This window comes from Carettochelys insculpta, chromosome 9 (assembly GCF_033958435.1).
Source record: "Carettochelys insculpta isolate YL-2023 chromosome 9, ASM3395843v1, whole genome shotgun sequence".
Classification (NCBI taxonomy): Eukaryota; Metazoa; Chordata; order Testudines; family Carettochelyidae; genus Carettochelys; species Carettochelys insculpta.
The window spans coordinates 43113891-43139593 of NC_134145.1; the positions used below are offsets into that span (position 1 = coordinate 43113891).

Below are 25703 nucleotides of genomic sequence, written 5' to 3' on the forward strand. Positions count from 1 at the left end.
ACACACACACACACACACTGTAACTGTAACACAGACCCAGTCTGTGTTGCACGCAGTCACTGTCACACATGCACTGCAGCATACATACAATCTGTATCATGAAGTCGTCTCTCACACACAAAAGCTACTTCTGCACTCTCTGTTCAGAGAGCGACCATACTTCCCAGCTGCTTTCTTGATAGAACAAACACTGGAATTCTGGCAGACAGGGCTGCATGGACCGCAAACCCTTCCCCCCGCATGCTGAGTTCCTACCAGATTGAGGGACAGCAAAGCTACCGCAGGGCCCACATGCTTTCTGTGACAGAGTTCCTTCTTTCCATGGTGCCAGAGCAGCCCCTGGGCTTGCCCTGGACCCATGTCCTGCTGCTTGAGCTGCTGACAGCCATCCTTTATCTCCCCTGGGGGACACACACCCAACACTGACCTCAGTGCCACAGCACCCCACCTGTGCTCACTCCCTGGGGCGATCAGACGGGTCTGGAGGTATAACCACAGTTCTGACTGGTGAGACTGGCTGGTCATGAGGCAGCGGTATGACCAGCAGTGGACTCCAGAACTTCCGCAAGCGGAAGGACACCTTTCTGGAGCTCTGCACCTGGCTCGCCCCTGTCCTCTGCAGACAGGGCACCCAAATGCAGCCACCATCCCCCTGTAGAAGCAGGTGGCCATCACCCTATGGACGCTTGCCAAGCCCAATGGCTACTGCTCTGTCAGGAACCAGTTTGGCTTGGGGAAGTCCACTGTCAGGGTTATCCTTATGCAGGTAAAGCACTCTCTGGCTGCTGGTCTTCTCCATAAGAGGATGGAAAGTTAAGTTCCACTATCTGGGGGTGGGGGCTTGAGATGGGATGGGGGCATCTGAACTTGGAGGGGGGTCTTGGGATGGGGTGAGGGGCCTCAGAGTAGAAAAAGGGGGGGGCCTGACCCCAAGTGGTGTCAGTCCTGGGATCCCCTTCTGCCGTGAGTTTGGGGTCATTGTCAGGGCTGGCTTAGGGCTGGATGCACAGGGAGGTACAGATGAGGTGGAACTGCAGCAGCATCAGGCTCAATAGGGGGAACAGGGGGTGCCTGGGTGGCAAAGGGGGCATGGCCTGGGGTGCTGCTGGGAAAGCAGGGTGGGCTGGCATGGCAGGGAGATCTGGGGGGCAGGAGGTCAACCATAGCCATCACCCCCTGCAGGAACTGCAGCACACCTTGGTGCGGGGGGCAGCAGGAGTGACGCTGGTGCAGGGAGTGGCAGATGCAGGTGCCTGGGCCAATAAGGTCTCCCAGATGGCAGTGGTGGCATTGAACCTGGCCACAAGCTGGTCCCAGCCCTGCATCCGCCACTCCCATTCCCACACCCATCACTCCAAGTTGGTCCGCAGCCACTGCTCCATGAGATCATTGTGCCTCCTGAGGACAGTGATGTAGGTCTGCAGCATGTTCTCCTCGTTTGGCCAACGGCCCCTCTGTCTGTGGGCCCAGGCTGCCTGGTCCTGAGCTGCCTGGCTCCAGGTGAGGGATGGGCTGGCTGGTGGCCCTGGCATGGACGTGGGGCTGACCCAGCCCTCCAATGGCACAGCTGTAGGAAGGAGGAGAGAGGGTGAGTTATTCCACAACACACCCCCTAAGGCCCTGGCCCCACCCACCGTAGGCAGTAGCCCTCACCCCTGGGCTGAGGGACAGGGATGTCCCATGAGCCTTAGCATGTGTACCCTACATGGTAGGCACTATTGCACAGGGACAGGTGCCTTGGGAACAGGGCTGACCACTGTGGGCCCTCCCCGCCACACTCAACAGGCTAGCAGCCATGGTGGGGTGTCCAGCCACAGAGGGGTCCCCAAATGGGTGGCAGGTGAGCCAGGCACAGCCTGGCCCTTCCTGCCCCATGGAGCTCACAGTGCTCTCTGTGGGAGCGGATTCTGACTTTTGCTTGCAGGCATGCCCAGGAGCTGGGAGCCGCAGTCTTCTGCGGTGTGTCTGGGGTCTGGTTGGAGCCTGTGAGGCTGGACCACTTCCAGTCATAGGAGGGAGAGGCAGGCATCCCCCCCCTGCACGCACACACACTGGGGTGTGTAATGCATGGGTTCCTTACTCCGGGGTCCCCTCAACAAGGTCCAGGGATGTCCTGGACGTGGTCTGGCTGGAAGATGCCAAGTCCAGGGTAATCACGTGGATCCTGTCACTAGAGTCATGGTCTGAGGGTGGCTCTAGCAGGATCCTGGGCTGATCTTCCTCCATCTCTGGTGGTGGTGGTGGGGCCTCCCCAACTGTATCCACAGTGGTGGTGGGGAGCTGTCATTACCCCTCAGGAGGCTGTACAATTCCTTGAAGTAGGAGCAGGTGGCAAGTTCTGCCCCTGACCTCCTGGCTGTGTCCTGGGCCCAGGTGTACCCCATGTCAGCTTTTTTATCTTCACCTGGACCTGCTCCATTGTCCTGGCAGGGTGGCCCCATGCTGCCAATGCACTGACAAGCCAGGTATAGGCAGAAGCATTCCTCCTCTTTTCAGTGGGGTCCAGGAGGGCCTCCTGTGCCCAGTGGCCCAGGGGGTCTCACAGCTCAGGCTCTGTCCACAACGGGGCCCTGAATTTTGTGCCCGGGGGGGAGGACTTCCGGGACACCTCCAGTGGCTCCCTGGAGGGCCCTGGCGGGGGTCACAGAGCTGCTGGATGTCAGCCATCTGTTCATTCTATTCTCTGAATAGGTGTGAAGGTGTGGGTATCAGCGGCCCTCCCTGCTGCTTGCATGCTATCAGCTTTCTGCCACAGGGTTTCCAGGGCTCCCTGCACCTTTAAGAATGGCCAGAGGCACAGAGCATACAGCTGTGATCATGGTGGACAATGTGTCTCCCAGGGCCAGCTCTCCAGTGCCATAGAGGAACTCTCTGTTGACAGAAGTGTCCCCCTCCCAGAGCCTCCACGTTTTTTTTTTCTAGACAGAACATGTCAACAAAGGCATTCTGCCTCATGGTGGAGAAGCAGAGAAGGCTGTCGACAAAAGTGCCGTGCTCTGTTGACTTACTGTGGACAAAATGCACTTTCATGTGAAGTATCAGAGGGGTAGCTGAGTTAGTCTGTATCTTCAAAAACAAAAAGAAGTCCTGTGGCACCCTATGCACTATCAGATATTTTGGATATATTTTGCATATGTTTCAACTGACGAAGTGGGTCTTTGCCCATGAAAGCTTATGCTCCAAAATATATGTTAGTCTTTAAGGTGCCACAGGACTTCTTGTTGATTTTGCATGTGGATGCTCAGTGAGTTTTGACTAAACACTCCAGTTTAGACACAGGCAAAGTGTTTCGCTTTCACACTTAAACATTCCCTTTGTCTTTGAAGCCCTACACCCCACCCCTTCTGACCAAGGTCCCACCCCTTCCTGGGAGTCCAGTGCCAGCCCAAGAGCAGTAGGAAAATTAACAGAGTGGTCTCTCTGCACAAATTATTTCCTGCCCCTGTGATAGGCATCACTCACAATGACCGTTGGCAGTTTCATTTCATTGGGATTTATGCAAACATTTTATTTTTTTGATTATGAGGCTTCAATCACACTTAGACCGAGCTGCTGGTTCTAACAAATATAAAAGCTCATTGGGAAAATCAGTACAAACTGCTGGATTAGCTATGCTGTCTTATCATAACCACAACGTGCATGTGGTTTTCACAAAGAACTACATTTTATGCAGCCTCAGGTTTGCCTTCAGCTGATGCTTTAACTAAAGAATAATTCAATCATTCGCACTGCAGTAGGGATCTTCCTGACTCCTTCACAAAGAGTCTTGAGGCCCTACTGGGGTCTTGCCCAAATAGAGAACATACCCCTGTTACATCAGTAAAAGTCCAATTATTGAGACTTTCATGTGCAAAAAAGCTCAGATCTGTCCCTTTCGGCCAGATTCAGATGCCAGATACCTGGAGGCAGGGATGGGTTTGGGTTGGCACTGCTATCCCAGGGCACTGCTACATTGGGGTCTGGATTTTTCTGATAGATTAGGAGAAGCTGCATATGACTTTAGTGGGTACAGCTAGGGAGTATGCAGAACCCATGAAAGCCGAGAGGTGCCAAATTGTAGCTTTTGCTTCTTGTTCAAGAATATTTTGTGATCCTTCAATGCCTTGTTTTATGGCCAAATTCTGAGCCTGGGGTGGTAGTGTTGTATTGGACAGCTTCAGGGTATGTGTTTTTAAGGTGCAGGAATAACAGCTGAACCTGCTTTTTGTTTAGGCATGAAATTGAGCTAGATGGGGCTTAAAAACAGTCCGGATCCAGCAGGACCCACCTGATGGATTCTGGGTTTGGCAGCACAACAGGGATGGGATGTAGTCTTAGGGGCGGAGGTACAATCAGAACAGCCAGCCTTGGTCTTCCTTTGCCTGGTGGAATTTGGAAGGCAGGGTTAAAAACTGCCAAGATCCAACGTGCACTTTGACCCCGCCAGACCATTTCCGACTGGAAGCGTCCAAGATTTTAAGGGCTGAGCAGACAGAGGTGCAAGTGGGGCAGGAGGGCACCGGGAGATATGATCCCTATGCCCTAAATTCCTGAGGGGCTTGTGCAAGTGGCAGGCGCGGAGAAGCGGGCGGCGTTAGGACCGCTCGGCGCGCTCCGGCCGGAGGTGGTATAAGGTTTGCAATCCCTCTACTTGCTGGCAGTTGCAGGAGAAGATTGCTTTTGAGGGGAACGTCCCCGCCGCCTCTCCGGCTGCAGCCCCCGAACTGTGCCCGGCCCGGAAGTTGGAGAGCCCCGTTTGCGGGGCGGGCTCCGTGCGAGCGCCGAGCAGGGACCCGGGAGAACTGCCCTCCGGAAGGCTCGCTGGCATGTCTCTGTCCTCCGGCGGACTTGCCATGTGCCCCCGCTCCCTGCCGGCCGCGCTGCGTGCGCGGACACTGCTGACCTGAGCAGAGGAATGCGCGGAGGGCGCCGCGGCGGGCCGGGCCGGAGAAGGGCTCCTGAGGGCTGGCACCCCTTGACCTGAGTGCGGTCCCCGCAGCACCTCCCACGTCTCCAGCGCCCAGACCATGCAGGCGGGGGCCTGCCAGGAGCGCAGCCTTCGCAGCGCAGCTCAGCTAGGAGAGCCGGGCCGCGTCCTGCGCCTTCCCCGGGCTCCAGGAAAAGTTTAACGCCAAGAAGTGGCTGGGGCGGACGGGCGAGCCGGCGGAGCAGCGCCTGGGGCGGGCGGCGCTGCGGGAGACCTGAGCGGCTACTGCGGGCTTGGTTGGGGCAGGGCGGGCCCCGGCTCGCCGAGCTGGGCGGGGGAGCCGGACACGTTCCCGCCGCTTCGCCTCGCACCGAGCTCCGCGGGGCAGCTCCGGCTGCAGGGGCACTGCAGCTCCCGGGCACGGAATTCCCCTGGCGGCGGCCCTTCAGCGCTCCGGCGTCACTGGCAACTTTTGGGGGGCAAGCGGCACCCCCGCGGCGGAGCAGCCGCGCCGCGCCGCTGGCTGCCGAGCTCCCGCAGCCCCGGGCAGCCCGGTGCCCGCTCCCCCGAGAGGGATCGCTCCTGGGCACGGTGAGTACAACTCCCTTGTCCCGGCCGCGCCCGCCACGCGCTGCGGGTGAATCTGGGGGACTCTACCGAGCCCTGCGGGAAGCGGCGCCTGGCGTGGGGGAGCAGCGGAGGCCGCGCACGCGGGACGAGGCTTTGGCAAACTTGGCTGCCCGCGGCAGGTGTGGGAATCCCACCCCCCGCGCTGCGCCTGAGCGCGGGGCTGGGGCTGGCCCTGGCCCTGGGGCGCCGCCGGCGGAGGGGGGACCTGCACGCGGTGGGGGGTCCGTGCAGCTGTGGCTCTCGCCGTCGGTTCCCATCGCCAGGAGGCAGAGGGAGCTGGTGCCGTTACATTGGACCCCGTGTAACCGATTAAGAGACTGAGCAGGAAGGAGGGGGTGGATGTTAGATACAAATAGACACTGCGCCCTCTGCTGGGGCTGTGGCGCCTCGCTGGGGAGCCAAGTCCTGGGACTGGTTTCCAGCGCGCTCGCTGCCCCGGGCTTTGCCAAGGGAGGGAAATTCCTAGCTCGTATTTCAGAGCACTGGTGAGAGGCGACGGCTTGGTTTGTGCATCCTGAATGGGCCCCTGTAGGCAAAGCGCTGCATCTACCATCTCCCCCAGCCTGCAAGTGAGAATCTATTTCTGATGCATCGTCATCATGCCATTGACACTTCCCTGTTGATCGTTTTTCCGAACGGGCTACCCTCCCACCGCAGCCAGCCAATTACATGTTGGTTCACACGTAGCTCTTCTTTCTGACCTCCTCCACTTCCCGACATGGAAATCAGCTATGCATTGAAAAAGGGAGAGATGGAGGGCATTAACTTCAAACAGGGAGATAAAAAACTGATACTCCTACAGATTGTACAGGACTGTGTGGTTGTACAGGCTATAACTTCCGTTTGTTTGTTTTGTTTATAAAAAGTATCAGCTGAGAGCCAACAAACTGGCAAAGGAGGGAATGAAAGAATGATTTGAAGGGAATTCTGAAGGATTCTGCCAAAAGGGGATCCATTCGTTTCAAACGGTTTGCAGTCTATGAATAAAGATTCTTCTGCGGAGCGCGGGGTGGGGGGGGAAATAATATCAGAAATCCAATAAAAAGGGTGGAATGGATGGTGTCTAGAGTAGCTCTGATCTCCATGGAGCTGATAGTTCGTTAGGCACCCAGGAATAATTCCCAGCTTCATATTAGAAGTTACAAGCAGTTTACATAATCATTCAAAAATAAATGAATAGTAATTTATCAAAAGCAAAAAAACAAAGGATTCGTTGAATGCTGAAAAGCCGGTAAAATGAATGGTCCTGTATTCTCTCCAGAAGTTTGTGTGTTTATGGTTGTTGACCTTTTAATGAGTATATTTACATTGCTGTGCAGGAGGCTTTTCAGTATTATGTATTTTGTGCACAAAGAGTTAGCGTAATTTTTGTAAAGATATTAAAAGAGGATTTGAATGAAATCCATGGTACCAATGCTCTTAAAAAGGGAGTAATTTACAGTTTAACCACAAGCATAATGCAGCCCAAGGGTTAGAAACTATAGGCTAGATATAAATCAAAGGTGACTACAGGTGATTTTTCAGTAATTAATGGCAATAGCCTGATCTTTCAAGTTCCTGGTCATCAGCCAGGCACGGCATTGATAAGGATTGGAACCAGCTGTTTTCTTAGAGGCACACAATTTGGCAACAGCACAACACAAAGTCAGGTTTCTTTAGTTCTTACCTTTTAAAAAAGATAAAGTTCTCCATATAATTTAACAGCTTTGGAAAGTTACATTGAGTTCACGCCAGAATCTGAAGACTTTACTATCATGACACAGTAGATGATCTGAGTGCTTTTTTTTGGCAAGGACCTGTGTTACTTTTTTAGGAATCTTATTTCTGTTGTAAACAGTTTTGATTGTTCATCTTAAGTGCATAACACTTGCAAAACAATTTCATTATTGCTACACTATTTATAAGAACGTAGTCATTAAAAATTAAGCCTTTTACATTAAAGTTTCTGTGGTATTTCCATGCCGAATGTTGATATGTGGTAATGCTCATGAGCTGAGTCACAGGACAAAGAAAGATTTAGGCAACCAAAAATTTTTTGTGGCTGTTTCAGAATCCTTTGTTTTATTTGTAGAACTTCATATTCTGTTCTCTTCTTTTATTAGATCTTATCACTCTTATTATTCCTGTCTCCTAAAGAAGGAAAATCTTTATTTTTCCATTACATAGTTAAATACATTAGATGAAAATGGCATTTGATGTTGTTATAGTATAAATATGCATTCTGAAATACCCTAAGAATATTTCAGAAGATACATCTTAGCTTAGATGAAATGTAATGTAATTAAATACCATGAATATACGTAATTAGCATGGATGAATAATTGCATTTATTCAAATTGGTGGATTATATTTTAATATATTGCAGTATGTGCAGTTGCATAAGTCATAATAGTGAAACTATATAACAGTTGTATCTTGTAGAATATACCACATTTTAGTTGTATTGACAAAAATAATTTGGAAATCATCACCAAAGAGCCAAAATCACCTTTACTTATATTTTATAGGAAATATTATTAATGTGTTCTGACTGTAGATGCAAAATTACACTACGTTTAATTTTAAAATATTTTATATATTCCTACTGTGATGAAAATCAACTGCATGAATTATTGACTGAGTTATTTTATACATCTAAATGTTATTTCTTATGCCAGGAGATTCTGGAACATGTCATTAGACAAGTCTGATTTTTGCACCTTTCTTTCTAATTCATGTGCTGCCAAAATGTGCATTTTTATCAAATTAATGGTCTGAATAAATCCCTAGTTGCCATTTTACAAAACCCACTGTTTAACTTGCTATTTGGGGAAAAAAATCTGTAATGTAAGTGCAGCAAGTTTTCACCGAGAGACTTCTGCAACAGAGTGAATGCTAAGCTGCTAGGTGACAATTTTCATAATGAGAAAATTATCATAGTGTGTGTGGGAAGAGGGAAATATTCACAGTGACCAAAACAGTTACAAGAAGCTGTGTTTACTCTCATATCCTAATAAGCTTTGACAGTTTCTTTTACCATAATTAATTACTGCTGGAATATACAGTACTTTTTGGCTGGAGTTGGATGCAGAGGGGGGTAATTGATCAGTCTGCATAATTAAAATCTGTGTGAGGTTGGACTAACTCAACTGGAAACAGATTCATGTGTTCTGGGCTGCTTTTACATATAATTTTAGTCTTGGTCAACCACTGCCCTATATGAGGAATTACTCATATAGAGATATACATGAGTTTATTATATGGTATATGACCCTGCTTTACATACAGAGGAGTGTTTTGGAAGAAAACTGAGACAACAGAGATTTCAATATTGTAGCTCCACAGTTGCCCAGGGAATGCCTGCTGTTTTGCAGATTGCAGGAGTTATGGCACCTGTGGAAAATTTAAGGATACAAATGTTCTACAATTAATACAATTATTGCCAAGAAAAGTTAGTTTCAAAGCATGATGTACCACATTTTTACTAAATACATCTAGCATAATCAGTTTTTCCAGTAGTTTGCAGTCACATTTCAGTCAGTGAAGATGTCAACCTCTATATGTCAGACCTTATGGATCCTTTCAGTTTAACACAGCAGAATGCATGATCAATTGCTGAAGAGTATTAAGATTTGGGCACAAGAAATGTCACTTATTGCATTTGGTGCATTTTACTTCATAGGGCCAAATGTAAGTGTATTCATGAAGAGAAATCTTGTTTTATATTACCCACAGTTTGCTGTGTCGCTTAGAGCTACAATTGGTATTGTTTTCAAGTTCAGAAATGTAAATTTTAATTAATTTTTGCAAGGTAATTTTTAAAAATAATTAGCTATCTTTAGGAATGGACAACCAGAAACTGGAATGCACATAATGAATAACACTGCAGGCATAAATATAATAAAGACAAATTGTGTAGCTCTATTATAAAAGCCTCAGTGACCCATAACATATGATATTTAATGTGGTTTGGTCAATATCCTTTCTCTATGTCAATGGGAGCTCGTTAAAAGAAGATACTGCAGAGTAACTGAACCATGCCATATTAGTTCTTGCCAAAGCCTGACATTTTTAATACATTAATAATATATATGTAATATAATGGAAGACTATTAATCACACCTGGTTGCGTGCCAGAAATTTAAGCTATAATTGGCTGTTTCTTATCAGGAATTTCTGTCACTCAGTCCCATATCTTTCCAGTACTCAAGTATCTTCCACACCTGCACTTTTTTGTTGTCAGTGCACTAAATTTGATCAATGTTTATAGTCTGTAATTCTGTGTAATTACCATCATTGTGATGCTGACTTTTTAAATGAAAACTGGTTATAAGGTGAGCATCATAGCACAGTTGGTGTAGATACAGCGGCTAGCTTCACATTTATTCTCAATAGCTATGTTCTCAGTTCTGGTTAATACATCTCTTTATAGCCATATCCAGTCCCACTTATTTGTAGATTGGCAGTGACAGCAGATTATAAAGGAAAATTAAAACTAGCAAAGAAAGCATTAAAAAAGAGTATATTTCTGATTAAATTAAAAAGGCTAAATTGTAGGCTGTTTAAACATAGTAACTTGTTATTTCTATACTGAAACATAACATTCGCTTATTAGCTAAACCAGATTTTCCCAAGCACTCAGTAGTTTTCTCATCCTTCTTCAATACTGAATATGCAGTCATTTGTCACGCTTATTTAACATGCTTTTTAAAATTTGTATTTAGCAACAACACTTTAATTTCAGGCTCGTTCCTTCCTTATAAATGTTGACCTCTGTATTTGAGCTGTGTTATTTCCTTCTTAAATTTTTAAATAGAGTGGACAAAATGGATAAAAAGAGTGTAATTTGAGTGCATTTAAAAAGTTCTTTTAATTAATTCCAAAATAACAAGTTAAATATCATCAATGAAAAGTGGAAGAATGGAAGAAAGGTGGTTAAAGAGCCGTGGCACTTGATGTTCAGATTAAAAATATATTTAATTTTTGGAGAGTGTCTGAAGTTTCTAGGTTTTGAAACAAATTCAGATTTGAAATTTACAAGTATTTAGGCAATTTGCTAATTAATGCTACATGAAAATTCAGGTATTTAACATATTTCTAATAGAATACACAACAAATTGCTTTTGTATAATAACATTTTATGAAATGAAGATAATGGTAAATTGCACTTGCGTCCATAAGGCAATTATTGTAAATTACTTTGCTATGGAAACACACTTCAGCCATCTGTTGGCATTTCATAGTGCGTGTGGCTTATTTCAGTTTAAGATTGTGCATTATTTCAATATAGTGAACCTGTTTATGAAATTGCTTTAAAGACAACTTTTGCTCTTTCCTGAAAATGTGTATTATAATACATTATTTATATAATGGGGCTCCTTTTTCCTATTTTTATGGCATTGAAAGATTTGTTGTTCCAGCTAGGGTGTGAGATTACAGTCAAATTAATTGAGCTATGAAATACTATGATTTATATTTGTCTGCAAACATAAAATTTAAGAGGTTTAGATTGTAAGAGTCCATAAAAGAGTATAGTTGAATGTACGCTTCCTATTCCCACTGAAGCCAGGGGCCAAAGTCCTTGTGTCTTCAGTTGGAAAGGGATTGACTACAATATGACCTCTGAATTTATGACTTATTGGTTTTAGGGGTCTTGTTTTTATGTCCTGGTATTTTACATTTTACCCTGAAAACAGTTCTGTTTGTTGGTGTCTGTTACAGAAAGAAACAAAAAGTAAATATGTAAAATAATTAAGGAAGCTCAGGACCAGTGTTAAAATCAAAATGGTTGAGCTAAGAAGCTACGAATGAGCCAGTTATCTTTATCATTAAATACAATTTATAAAGGAGCAAACCTTTTTCAGTACTAATTAGAAAATCCAAATAGACTTGTGTGCTCCTAATAACTCTCTTATTAAAATAACAAAAGCATAGAAGCATACAAGGCATTTTTGAGCTCTCTGGGGTCCTCGGTCCAAGAGACAAAAAGCACACAGGTAGTTGTCATCACTTTGTCACTGTAATAAAAGATCCGCTCTGCTGTTCTTCTTTGTGGTTTATGTTTCCCCTGCCTCATTGGTTATAAAATATGAGAAATGTTTAAGTTCTGTTGTTTGCCTTTCAGGTTTTGCCAAGATGGAAATGTCATTTTTGAAGCAAAAACCCGTAGTCACCTGAAATGTTATAAATCTGTCTTTGTTAGAGAAGAGTTAAATCCTTCATGTCAAAAATACTTTTCACTGTGAATGATTTTGGTAGTTTGTTCATTCTAGCAAAGCATCCACAGTAAAGGTTATCTGTATTACACCAATTTGCTTTATATTGCATCAGCCCTCCAAAATGTCAACATATCATATATTTTATAATGCATTGATTCTTGGACAATAATTCTTACTCTTATTGTTTCTAAAAGGGCCAGAAGAAAAGAATGATTGATGGGAAACAGACACCAAGCTGTAGACACTCATCCTTTTGCTTCAGATACTGATTTATCAGTACGTCTGGGTATCCCTTGTGAGCTGTGAACAGAGGATCCCTTGGGGTTATCAACAGAACAAGAGAAGTCCTGCAGCTTTGCTAAATTATTATCTGCTCTCGGACATCTTTTACAAAAAGCTCTGAGAGACACCTTGTAAGACAAAGGACCAGCTTCAGATTAGGCTTCCACCAAAGTCTTCAACTGAGTAAAGCAAGTACCATATTCTAATGCTGCACATTCAGTTGTGGAACCTGTTTTCCAAGATATGTATATAAATATACGTGGTACATATATTTATAATATATAGACTGTCCTTAAATCAATATTGGTTATCATTATCAAGGCAATTTCAAAGGATTTAGAGATGTATTTGTCAAGATTCCTGTCGCTTCATGCCCTTTGGGTAACTGTATCTTCAGTGATGCAGCACTATCCGTCAGTGTGGGGACATTATGATGTATGTAAGACTCAGATTTACACAGAAGAAGGCAAAGTGTGGGATTACATGGCCTGTCAGCCGGAAGCCAGAGACATGATCAAATATGTGAAAGTGACCCTGGATCCCCCTGATATAACATGCGGAGATCCACCTGAGACCTTCTGTGCAATGGTAAGGCAAACTTTTCAATGCTCTTTTCCCATATAATCCAGGATGTGCTTCTGTAATAGGCATGTGAAAAGTGGAAGCCCCCAATTCATTTAAAGATTTGGGCAAAATTACATAATTTTATGAATTTATAAATGTAAAAGGCTTCTGAGAAACCAAGCAATAAGGAATAAACAACCTTAACTAAACAACATCAGACTCTATGATTAGTGGTTCATTTAGTTAGAACCCAATCCTGTTTCACTTGAAATCAATGGAAATGCTTGCAATGGACTTAAATGAAAGCAGCATCAAGCTTCTACTGTACTAACCTTTCTCCTTGGTGTGATGCCTGTGTTACTTATGAAAAGGAGTTTGGTGGATTGATTTTAATGTGTTCATATCATGAAACCACCATGTTGTGGTGTAATTAAGAGTCTTTGCCCAGTAGAAGCCTACAGTTAGAATATAACTACACTGTGCAGCAGATTTAAGAGGGGGATACATTGGCAGCATTTTCAGGAAAGTATGCACCGCTCTAAGCATAGCTACTTAATGCTTTGCCATCTTGAGCTATAAATGTTCGCACTGCATTTATAGGCTGCATTAAAAGAAACACCATTAGCTAGGGTCTGATTTTTCAGAGATGTTGAGTACCTGCATTTCCCAGTGACTTAATTAGATTTGTGGGTGGCCAGCACTTCTAAAAATCATGCCCAGTGGGGTCAAGGCAGGCTTTTTGCAGCTGAGGCCTGTAAAATTAGCGGCCAATCATGAAAATGTTGTGCTTGGTAAATAGTTGTGCCAGCTGTGAAGTACTAGGCGCTATGTCTGTGTCAAAACATTACACCTGAGTAAAACTATATGCATAGATATTTGCCAGGTCAGATCTTTAGAGACCTGTAATGTTAGAGGAAATTTTCAGCTCATAGAGGGCTTTTTTTCCCCTGAACAATATTAGAAAATTAATTTTCTTTCAGTAGAATGTTAATTTCTGTTGAAAAGTATTATTCTGAAAATGTAGCATTGAAGTATAAATCATATGTGATGCTATATGTGGCTCATTTTATCGTGACGATATCAGTAGAGCAATAGAATTTTGCATAATTTTAGCTCATAATTTAGTTTTGGGAAATTAATGAGTTCCTATAAAATATAAATAATTTTATTGTAAATTGATTTACTAAATCTCTGTTTTCCTGTATATGTACAGGGATCGTTATTTCTCAGTGACAATCAGGTCTGTTCTGGAAAAATTAACTTTCAAATGGCTTATGGCATCAGTTTCAACACCTAGTATTCTTGAAGGAGTTCAGGTCCAACCACATGTAGATATTTAGAATGTTGATACATGCACACACACATTCTCTCCACACATCAACTCTGCTAATATGCTTGAAACTTTATGAAGCAATTACATTGGTTATGTACTTTTTGATTGTACCACTTGCACTCTACCCACTAACCTATCTCGGCTGACATCAATTCAAACAAACACCTTTCATATTGTAATAAACATAACTTGACAGTGTAATATTCCCTTCTTTCATCCCAGTCAGACTCAGCTTGGGCAGTGCAGCTACATGCCGGCCCTTCATGAGAGCTGATTGATTTGCTAGAATCTAGCCCTTTTAATATAACTTTTAATTCTATTACTAATCCCTGGTTTGTAATGAAACCCTCCCAGACTTTAGCTAGGAAACCCCTAGTGGCTGCTGCTGTAGGTTGCATACACAATTGAGATTGTTATGAAATAGTGCATAAAGCTGAAATGACAACATAAAAATAAGATTTGCTCTTTGTGTTAAGACAAATTTTGTTTGTCACAGCCCAATTCAGCACCCCAGTGGCTTAAAAATGGTAAAATTATCTGCAGTTATTTTCAGCCTGAAGCTAATTTTCTGCATAGGTTAAACGGAAGCTTTGAAAAGAAGACTACAGACGGAAGAAGTCATCTGCGTTTGTACAATTTATGGAGCAGAAGCGCTGGTGACAGTAGAAATTCAAGCCCTAGAGTGTTCCTCTGGATTTCATAGCCAATCAAAACTAAATTAAGATACAAAGATTATTAAAAAGTCTTCTGTGCATGTAATTCTGGCATAATATTATAAGCTGGACATTAAATGTTTCCCTTTGAGACTTTCAGCATCATTAATGCGGCATGCCTTTAATTACAAGTAGACTCTCATATTACTAAAAAAAAAAAATTGGGAAAGTAAAGTACTCTATGGTGTAGTTAGCAGTGCCATTATTGTGTTTACTGAAATAATTAAAAGAAGGGATATCATTTTTCTAAGTAACCTATAAGTCAAAATGTGAACTGAAAATGGATTTTCTTTTGGATACATGTTTTTATGTATGCAGCATAACTGAGTGTAACAATTTAATGCTGTTTAATAGACACATTATTAAGCATAATACAACCTAGTGGAATTGCTAGCAGATGTGTCATTGTGAAAAGGCTTTTTTAACCTTTTCCTGATTGTAAGTATTCAGGTACAGATTTCACTCTCACTTATATCTGTGCTCTTCTTGTTAATAAGTGTGAGATTTTATGGGTTTTTTGTTGGAAGAGGGGGAGAAATGTTGAGGCTCAGGTGGATTGCTTAATGTGAATCATCATACATGTGCATTTGAAGAGAATATATGAACTTGAAGGGTGTCTCAGTCTTCAGCTGCATTACATGAATGAATTCATCTATTTCCCATGCCTTCTTAATTATTACATTGAATTAACAGTAATTAAAGTTAGTATTGTTCCTGAGGGCACCTTACGTTCCGAAAACAATTTTTTCCTTGGAATTTACTATTATTTTAAGAAAGATTTCACTGTATAGGAAAACTAGGAAATACAGTGTGTGCCATGTGATTCTACGTTGTCTCTGCCAACCCCTGTATCAGTTATCTCGTGCACACGTGCGCGCGCACGCACACACACACACACACACACACACACACACACCCCCTTTGTGGAGGACAACTGCAATGTCACTTCTTGAATTCACATGAGTTTGAGGACTGTACCAGGGTACAGCAGCTAGCCATTTTAGTGTAAGAAGATGGTGACTGTACAACTGTCCTGCAGCCAGGTTCTGAATTGGCCAGCCAATATAGGAAGTACACGTTGCAGCCTTATCAGGTATGACAGAGCAGTGGCACTCCCTCACCTGCGAAGACACTCCAGGTGGTGGTGCACCTCTGTTAGTTTCCAATGTGTGAGTACAACTTTAGTCTTATGAAAGAGAAAAAAAGTATATGTATGTAATGACAGTAGACACAAAAGATGGCTTAGTGAAACTTGCAAGATGCTTGTTTCCATTGCAGTCGAAAGCCAGCTGGAAAAAATCCTTATAAATCAAAATTTAAGGCTCAGGTTGTGAGGAAATCAAATTTGTATTTCATTTATTACTGCATTTCAATGCTCATTTATAAATTACTAACAAAAATCCTGTCAATTTGAGTTCAATTTCACATTTACATTCCACATTACAAGCTAAGCAGAAATGAGCCCATGGAATTTTTAATTTGGTAAAATGTCTTGCACTGGATTTGAATCAAACGTACCTTCTCAGCGTTTGCACTCTTCAGCAATGTTTGCAGTGCAGCCACTGCAACATTGTGCAAATGCATCAAGAGGTTGTGGAAAGTGTGCTCTAATGTTGTTTGTAGCTCTGCCTTTTCTTTTCAATATGTCAAATTCACTTTGAATATTAGATTGTAGCTTACAGCTCCCTTCAATGTCAGTAGATGGTTATCTCAGTAACTGTATATCTGAACCAGACAAAGCATTGTAATGTCCCCATGTACACGTTCAGAAGTAATGAGAAAAAATTAACAGAAAATTATGTTGGTGCTCTTACTACCTACTAATGAGTTTACTAGAAAGATAGTAGTAAGCACACAGATTTCTTTGCTAGACTTAATCAGCTGAGCAATAGATTTCTTGCTCAGATTGTCTCAAATACCCATAGGAAACTTGTCTCTATAGCGTTTGACTCTGAACACAAACAAGCTTTTAACCAATGTTGTAACTGGTTAGGTGTGTGCTTGGTTCCAAACATAGTGACATCAACACTGCAGTTGAAGGTATGAGTGTAGCACATGTAGACGAGCCTCAGCTAGGGTTAGTGGAGTTGGCATGAGTACCAATAGAGGTGAAACTATGGCAGCACAGGCTTCAGGATGAGCTAGCTTTCTAGATAGGTATCAAGGGTCCTGAACGAGCTTGCACAGTGCATGCTGCCTCAGCTTCCCTGCAGCTGACTGTAGCTACATTAAATCTAGCTTGCATATGTCTACACATGTTGTAATCACACCTCCAACTTCAGGGTAGACATACCCATAGTTCGCATCCATACACAGTATGGTTAAAACTCAGTTTTTAGGTGTGACAGCTAACAGCATTTCAAGCTTCCTATGGGGCACAGAGTTGTCTTCCTGTTACAGCAAAAAGAATAATATGCTGCTGTGGACAATGCTCACCCGCCCCCACTACCCCATATATTGGCTGGTTTTCATTCTTCTCAGTTTTGTGCACAGCAGGACATCTCAGAATGCACAGACCCACGTGGTGGTGTTGAAGCTCTGTATGCACTTTATTACCTTCTGGAGCATTATACATGATGGTGACTATGGATGTGCAAATGCAATATCAGTGTTAAAATAAATCAAATGAGTTACCAGTAAAATAGTATTTAGTTTAAAAATTCCTGATGGATTCAGTGGTATTCACACTTTAAATTATATTGACGATGAATCCCTATAATTTAAGTATGTCAGGAGTCTTCCCTGAAATCTTAATATCACCTGTTTAAAAAAAGAAAAATTGGTATATAAACAAACCAATTACTAGTCATATACTGCAACCTGCACTGCAACTGTTAAGATACAGTTGCTTACAAGATGATGGTTCGTGGAGTCCATGCTTTAGGGAGCTCCACAGAACCAATTTGCTCTAATAGAGCAGTGTAATGCATTATAGTAGTGTCCCAACACACCCTCACTGTCTGAGGTTGGGTTATTATGACTTAACGTCATGATATGGCAACATTGTGTAGTGACGATGTGTCATAAGGTACCTCTATTGCGTACAGCAAATTGAGCGGCATCCCAATAAAATAATTTCTGAGATTATTCCATTGTCAGGCCAGCCTGGAAGAGATTGAGTTGTAAAAGTCCATTCCTGCATTTTAATAACTACCAATACTCACCTGAGATCGCTGGATTCTTGAAGTCCTGTACAAAGTCAGAAGAATCATTACTCTTACACTCTACAACAGTAGGATGTTCAGATAGGTTCACTTTTAAGATGACATAAGACAGTTTCCAAATATTAATGTTATTAACACTGGTTTTTTTATTATTTTTCTTTTTAGTCATAAAGTGATCACTTCTGTGCACTGACTAAGGTTCCATGCATTCACTCCTACAAATACGTAACCATGTGCATATCTTCATTTACATGAATAGCCCCATAGCCTTAAATGGAGATCTTCATGTGGCTAGATACACTTGTTCATAAATATTTGAAGGATCAGTGCCTAAGAGCAATTTTTGGAACGGAGCAGAGAGGATGAAGTGCATGGAAGCACTAGCATCTCCTGTTGGCAACGTAAAGGTTGTGTTTGAAACTATTTTAGGCAAGTTATGCCCTTGCTCCACTTGGAGAAAAAAATTATGGCATGGCCTTGCTAAAAGGGACTAGAAAGTGGTGAGACTGCAGGTGCAGTTATATTTTTCTCTGCATTAGTGTAACTACATCATTGTTTGTATTGTGATTCAAGGTAACAATTATTTATAGAAATTGAAAGTTTCCTAATGTGAAAATAATAGCCTGTATATCCAGATGTCTATTTGGCACCTCTATTTGGCACTGGTGAAGCCACATCTGGAATATTATGTCCTGTTTTGGGCCCCCCAGTATAAAAAGAATGTGGATGTACTGGAGCAAGTTCAGTGGAGGGCAACAAAAATAATTAAGGGGCTGGAGCACAAGACCTATGAGGATAGGCTGGGGGATTTGGGCTTGTTTAGTTTACAGAAGAGAAGACTTAGGGTTGGTTTAATAGCTGCCTTCAACTTCCTGAGGGGGATCTCTAAAGAGGAGGGTGAGAAACTGTTGTCAGTGGTGTCAGATGGCACAACAAGGAGTAATGGTCTAAAGTTGAAGAGGGAGAGGAGTAGGTTAGATGTTAGGAAAAACTACTTCACCAGGAGGGTGGTGAAGCATTGGAATAGGTTGCCTAGAGAGGTGGTGGATGCTCCATCCCTCGAGGTTTTTAAGTCCCACCTTGACAAGGTTCTGGCTTGGATGAGTTACTGGGGGTTGATCCTGCTTGAAGCAGGGGCTGGACTGGGTGACCTTCTGAGGTCCCTTCCAGCTCTATGATTCTATGTGTTGCAAATAGCCAATAGCAGGCCCCAGATATTGGAATTAAGTCAGATATTTTCTCAAAGGCTGTTTCTACATGTGCCACTTTCCTCCAAATTCCCAGCGCCTCATTAGCATCACGTCACATGGTTTGGAGTCCAAAAGACATTCTTCCGGACTCCAAAACAACGTGTAGAAGTGCAGCCCCGGCGGTGTCTTCCGGAAAAGAAGTCCTCCTTCCGGAGGCCCCTTCTTCCTGAAAATTTTCAGGAAGAAGGGACCGCTAGAAGGAGGACTTCCTTCCAGAAGACCCCCGGGGCTGTGCTTCTACATGTTGTTTTGGAGTCTGGAAGAATGTATTCCAGACTCCAAATCACGTGACCTTATGCTAATGAGGTGATGGGAATTTGCATCTGTACCTCTTTAGCATATTGCAGGCTGTTCATTAGCATGCCACTTTCGGAGGAAAGTGGCATGCATAAAAACAGCCTAACCATGCAGAGGGCAAAATATTCCACTCTGGAAAAAAATTAATATCCCTCTATATTTGACTGATGAGACAAAAGGGCCTTTGCACTTAAAAATGTTAGTGTTTATAGATTGAGAAATGCAGTGTAATTCTCTGAACTCATTTGCCTGACAAGGCAATGTCCACAGATCTGTATTTACACACAGCTTGATTTTGCATGTGTGTTTTCTTCTGCGGTTTAATAAATTCACAACAATCACATGCAGTGACACCATTTGAATATGCAGCTTTGAGTGTTGGTAGTAGTAGTAGATAGTAGTCTATGAATGACTTTTAATAATATTTTTGTCTTGTGACTCCTATGATTTCATGGTTTTTATTTTATTCTTCTTGTGCTCTTCTTCATCCAATCCAATCTGTTCACAGTGGTCACTCTATAGCAAGGGCTCGTAAAATGTGGTATTTCTACTGCTAGGGTTATGTAAGACATTTCTGGGAGATACATGGGAGAAATTGTATAATGGTGGATTTTATCTACTACTTATTTTATTTCATTCTCATAATAGGCTCAGATGAAACTTTAAAATCCTGTGGGAAATTGTTATATAAAATGCAGTAGTTAATTTACTGCAAGATGTATCAATGAGAACATAGGGAGCATCTGATGAAGTGAGTCTTTGCTCACGAAAGCTCACGCTCAAAACTTTTCTGTTCGTCTACAAGGTGCCACAGGACCCTTCGTTGCTGTTACAGATCCAGACTAACATGGCTACCCCTCTAATAATGAGAACATAGAGACTCCTACTACAGAATCCCCACCTCAAATTACTATATAGTGTAGGTTCAGTTGCCCAACAACTATTCAGTTCAGCTGAGTTCAGAATTTACTGTTTTTGGTTTTTTTTCCCTTGTTTTTCTGTTTTTCAGGTGTGTATGTTACACTATGCCTCTGTACATAGCAGTGAAATATGGCTAAAGATAGGTAGTCCTAGGAAGAACTTGCGATATCAAGGATGAGAAGGGGTTGGGGATGTGAACTGCAGTGATCTCTGAACAGCAGTATACAATAAGAAAAGTTTGGAACCTCTGTTCTGTAGCATGGATACTCTAAAGGCCTTGAGTTTTCACCTTGCACCATGCGATTAGTTCTACTGAATTCAGCAGACTTACCCATGTTTAAGCTTTTGCAGAATCAGTGACTTGGTGTTTTCCACATTCTATTTTGCATAGACGACTTATGTTTCTCATCATTTAATTGTTTAGACAGTTTTTTTCCTACATAGAATTTATATATAAAAAGTTAAGCATGGTGAAGTAAATTTTAAGTATTTGCTACTGTAAAACAAAGTTCCCTAGTTGAGAGATTTTATGTCAAGTTCAAGCTGAAAAAGAATTTTTACTGCCAAGTAGTTAGAAGGCCTTTAAAAGAGGATGGAGTTATGATAAGAAGAGCATTCTTGAGTGTAAATACAGAGTCTTTCCAACATTCTGCTACTTGTTACATTTTTACCTGTAAACTTGTCAAGAGCCTTCATTGTAACTCATCAGTTTGATTTTTACCATCTATAAGGCACTCTCCTCCAGTGAAAACTAGAAACAGAACTAATTATGGAGGGCATTTACAAATGACTGCAAAAAACCATAAACAGCAAACAGCTTTTTTTTAAAAAAAATCCTTCAAAAAGCACCGTGTGTGTAACTGAAGAGTACAGAATGTGATTCTTGTAAGAACTAAAACATTACTTACTGTATGTTCCATTTTTTACTTCTGTTTTTAGCTCATCCCTCCAAAATCTGTTTGGCCTCTCAGCTTCGTTGCCCAGATGGAGCTAGCAAGCAGAAAGAATATTATAGGGATAGCCTGCACAAATATCCTGGAGAAACTCTAGCAAGGTGTGTCATATACAGAAGTATATTCAGTTTCCAAGGTCATTTTAAACAAGTTTTAAACAGTGCACTTCCGTTTCCTGGTCTAAAAATCTGTAAGTTCATTATTCACTAGAAAGGCCAATATTTTCCTTCTTTTGGTGATGATAAAATAGAAATAACTCTTGAAAATAATACGGCCTACATACAAGCTTTGTGTCTACGTAATCTACCTGTCTGTCTGACTCCCGTTCACTTTTCAGTTTAGGCATCTGAAATTTTACATTTTGAAGAAGCCAAGATGGAAGTGTTGCACTTTTGACAATATACACATCCACTGCTATCAACAAGGATAAGATCTGAAAGTACATTGGAATATTTCTCCTTTGAAGCTATGACAAAAGAGGGAAGCACTGTGCTCAGGTTTTGGGGAAGGTGATTTAGATTTACTGTTGTAAAGTGAACTTGAATGGTGAAGAATAGATTTTTTTAAGAAAGGGTATTGTCATTTTTTCCTATGAGCTATGCTTTACCTTTAAAAGCAAGCGGTTGAAATTTCATATGCAATCCCTGAAGGACTCTAGCACATGTAAGGCTGATGGACCCTGGTCATCGGCAGCAAGGAATGAGCCTGCAACCTTGGGGCTAAAGCTACATGCCTCTACGGCTCAGGCTGTAGAGGAGAGTTTGTTCTTCCTTGTCAGAAGTCTCAGTGCCTCTGGGTTGCATACTTCCCCTAGCTAACCCTAATCCTCACCCTGCTTCTGAGACCTACCAGCAGTTCATTCCAGGTGAGCTCCCACTTGAAGGGCCAGCAAACCCTGGTCATTGGCCAGGAGGGAATGAGCCTGCATCCTTAGGGGCTATATTCAGGTGCCTCTACAGCATGAGATAAAAGCCAGCTGGCTCTCAGCTCAGGTTTTAGTTTGACCTTGTCAGTGCTCTCATTGTCTCTGGGTTACACACACATTAGCTTAGTTTCTCGAGGGCTGTAATATTATAGTCTAATTCATGTTACTGGGGTCAATACGGAGTAATTAGGTGCTGGTAAGTAGTCTGGAAAAGGGCAAATATAGTGCCTATCTATTTTAAAAAAAAAAAAAAAAAAAAAAAAAGGAATAAGAGCAACCCAGGAAATTACAGACCAGTCAATTTACCTTTTTGCCAGGAAAAATAATGCAGCAGAGGGCAGGGGACTGGACTCAATGACCTCCAAAAGTCCCATCCAGTTCTATGAAATGTGTGAAAACAAAAAGCAGTCAAGTAGCACTTTAAAGACTAGCAAAATAGTCTTCAAACTAGTCTTAAAGTGCTACTTGACTGCTTTTCGTTTTGATAGTGTATAGACTATCACGGCTTCCTCTCTGTTACTATGAAATGTGTGATGTGAATTCATCTGAAAGAAAATAAGGCAATAGGTAACAGCCAGTATGGATTTGTGCAGAACAAATCATGCCAAACCAATCTGATAGCTTTCTTTGATAGGATAACAAGCCTGGTGGACAAAGAGGACACGGTGGACATGGTATGCCTAGACTTTAGTAAGGCATTTGATATGGTCTCGTGTGATCTTCTTATCAATTAACTGGGCAAATACAACTTAGATGGGGCTACTAAAAGGTGGGTGCATAACTGGCTGGATAACTGTTCTCAGAGAGTAGTTATTAAAGATTCACAATCATGCTGGAAGGGCATAACAAGTGAGGTTCTGCAGGGGCCTGTTTTGGGATTGGTTCTGTTCAATATCATCAACAATGTAGATGCTGTCATAGAGAGTACACTTATTAAGTTTGCAGATGATACCAAGCCGGGACGAGTTGCAACTGCTTTGGAGGATAGGGTATAATTCAAAATTATCTGGACAAACTGGAGGAATGATCTGACATAAATAAGATGAAGTTTAATAAGGACAAATGCAAAGTACTCCACTTAGAAAGGAATAACCAATTTCATGCATACAAAGTGGAAAGTGACTGTCTAGCAAAGAGTACTGGAGAAAGAGATGTAGGGATCGTAGTGGACCACAAGCCTTAGCTTAGTATGAGTAAATAGTGTGAGGCTGTTGCAAGAAAAGCAAACATAGTTCTGGGATGCATTAACAGGTGTGTTGTGAACAAGATACAAGAAGTCATTCTTCCACTCTACTCTGTGCTGGTTAGGTCTCAGTGGAGTACTGTGTTCAGTTTTGGGCACCCCATTCAAAGAAAGATGTGGAAAAATTGGAGACAGTCCAGAGAAGAGCAACAAGAATGATTAAAGAGCTAGAGAATGTGACCTATGAGGCAAGACTGAAAGAAATGGGCTTTTTTAGTTTAGAAAAAAGAAGACTAAGGGGAGGGGGTGGGTCTGATAGTGGCTCACAAGTACCTAAAAAGTGTTACAAGGAGGAGGGAGAAAATTTTTCTGTGGCCTCTGATGATAGGACAAGAAGCTATGGGTTTAAACTGCAGCAAGGGAGGTTTAGGTTGGACATTAGGGAACACTTCCTTACTTCTCAGGGTGATGAAACATTAGAATAAATTGTCTAGGAAGTTTGTGGAATCTCCATCACTGGAGATGTATAAGAGCAGGTTAGATAGACACCTCTCAGGGATAGTCTACATGGTGCTTTGTCCTGCTGTGAGGGCAGGGGACTGGACTCGATGACCTCTCAAGGTCCCTTCCAGTTCTAGCACTCTATGAAATGATCTATCAAATAAGACCTGTGATGTGCAGGTCAGACTGGAAACTGGAGATTCCTTTTGTTTTTAAACTGTAGCAGTATAATTCTAGAGGGAAACTTCCAAAGCCACAAATAGCAGTTAGCACTGAAAATCTCTTCCTTGACATGTGTCCTTCATTAAAATTAATTTGCATCATTTAAGGACCTGAACCAACATTGACTGAAGTAAAAGGAAAGACTTGCTTTGATGTCAGCAATATTGGTTCTGTGTCAGTTGTGTAATGAAAATGGGTCTAAATCTACTATGTCAGGCTAAAGCCACACTGCTGCAGAAGATTGACCTGCTCAGGGGTGATCTCCTGTGGTTTTGTTTATGAAACAGCACTTTCCAGGGTCAAAGTCGACCCCGGAACTCCTTGCGAGCAGTGAGGATTAAGGAAGGTCGACAGGAGAAACTCTCTTGTCAACATTCTTCTGTGTAGATAGCCATTGCAGTCAAATACTGATAATTCAGTTTTTAGCTACGCAATTGGTGTAGCTAAAATTGCATATCAGCAGTCAACTTCCACGTGTAGTATAGACATAGCCTCACTTTGGAAATCTCAATTATTTCAAATCTATTTTAGGTAAAAGCACAATTAAGAGTATGCTTTTGTTTGTATTTACATTCCATGTCATGAGCACTTTCACTAAAAATTCACCAAAAATTCTTTTTTTTCCCTTTCATTAAATCTGTTTGTTGTTTTTTATACATATTCAGATTTCCTCACCCACAGAATAGTTGAAAGTAAGGGTCAGAGTCTCTAGTGACTGGACATGATTTAATTACTGGAGACATTTTGTTCTGTGATAGATTTACTGTACTTCTAGGGCAAGTAGGATTCTCAGAAAGCATATTTTTAACATGTTTTAGGTGGAAAGTGCTATGTCACACATCTGAGAGAGACCAGATGAATTAGGCCCAGACCTGAAGAAGAACTCTGTGAAGCTCAAAAGCTGGTCTTTTCCACCTTTGAAAAGTAATAACCTCACCTGCTGGATTGCTCTCAGGGATTAATACTTTGCTAGGATAGTACTACAAAAAAAAACTTCATACTCACCACAGTTTGGATGTTAAAATATATTGTTTTAATTTAATGAGTCCAACAGTTTTTTTGTAAGTAACCAATAAGGACCTAAAAAACTATTAATTAATAATCTCCCCATTTTTCCCTATAATTATGTCATCTTTAATTGTGGCACTGGAGAGCAGTAAAGTATGTCTGACCACATCTTCCATGGGTTTAGAAATAGGTTTCAGAATTGGAGTAAATCAGAATACTTTTTAAAATTAAAAACACTTGCATTTTAGCATAATTTCGTTAGCTGGGTCTACACTAAAGAGTTTTGTCGACAGAAGGGGACTTCTGTTGAGAATCTGTCAGAATGCTTTAAGTGTGCAGACACTCCCTGAGTTACGTCGACAGAACTGTGCATTTGCCTCAACAGTATTATGCCTCAAAAATTTGAGGTAGAAGTTGATAAAAGTGCAGTGTAGACACTTCTGAGGACAGAGAGGACTTCTGGTTTACAGGCAGCCCTCTTTGCAAAGCTGCCATTCCACTTTTTATCACCAGAGGGCAGTGCAGTCTGGTAGTTCTCTGTCGATGGAGCAAGTTGTGTGTAGATGCAATCTGTTGACAGAGGTTCTGTCGAGATTTCCCGCTCAACTGTAACGTCTGTCGACAGACGCTTCTAGTGTAGACATAGACGCTGAC

At 42.4% G+C, this 25703-nt stretch overlaps 1 protein-coding gene across 8 annotated transcripts in view; it reads left to right on the plus strand.

The window, feature by feature from the left end:
* The first annotated feature begins 4658 nt into the window (after positions 1 to 4658).
* Positions 4659 to 25703, plus strand: part of NTNG1 (netrin G1) — a 253571-nt gene continuing 232526 nt past the window's right edge. For all 8 annotated transcript variants that reach the window (XR_012646598.1, XM_075003111.1, XM_075003112.1 and 5 more), the window contains exons 1-2: positions 4659 to 5497; positions 11928 to 12603. Coding sequence is in view for 7 of the 8 variants with exons in the window: in XM_075003111.1 (XP_074859212.1) it covers positions 12358 to 12603 (246 nt within the window). In the remaining variant the exon portion in view is untranslated. The remainder of the gene's footprint in view (positions 5498 to 11927; positions 12604 to 25703) is intronic.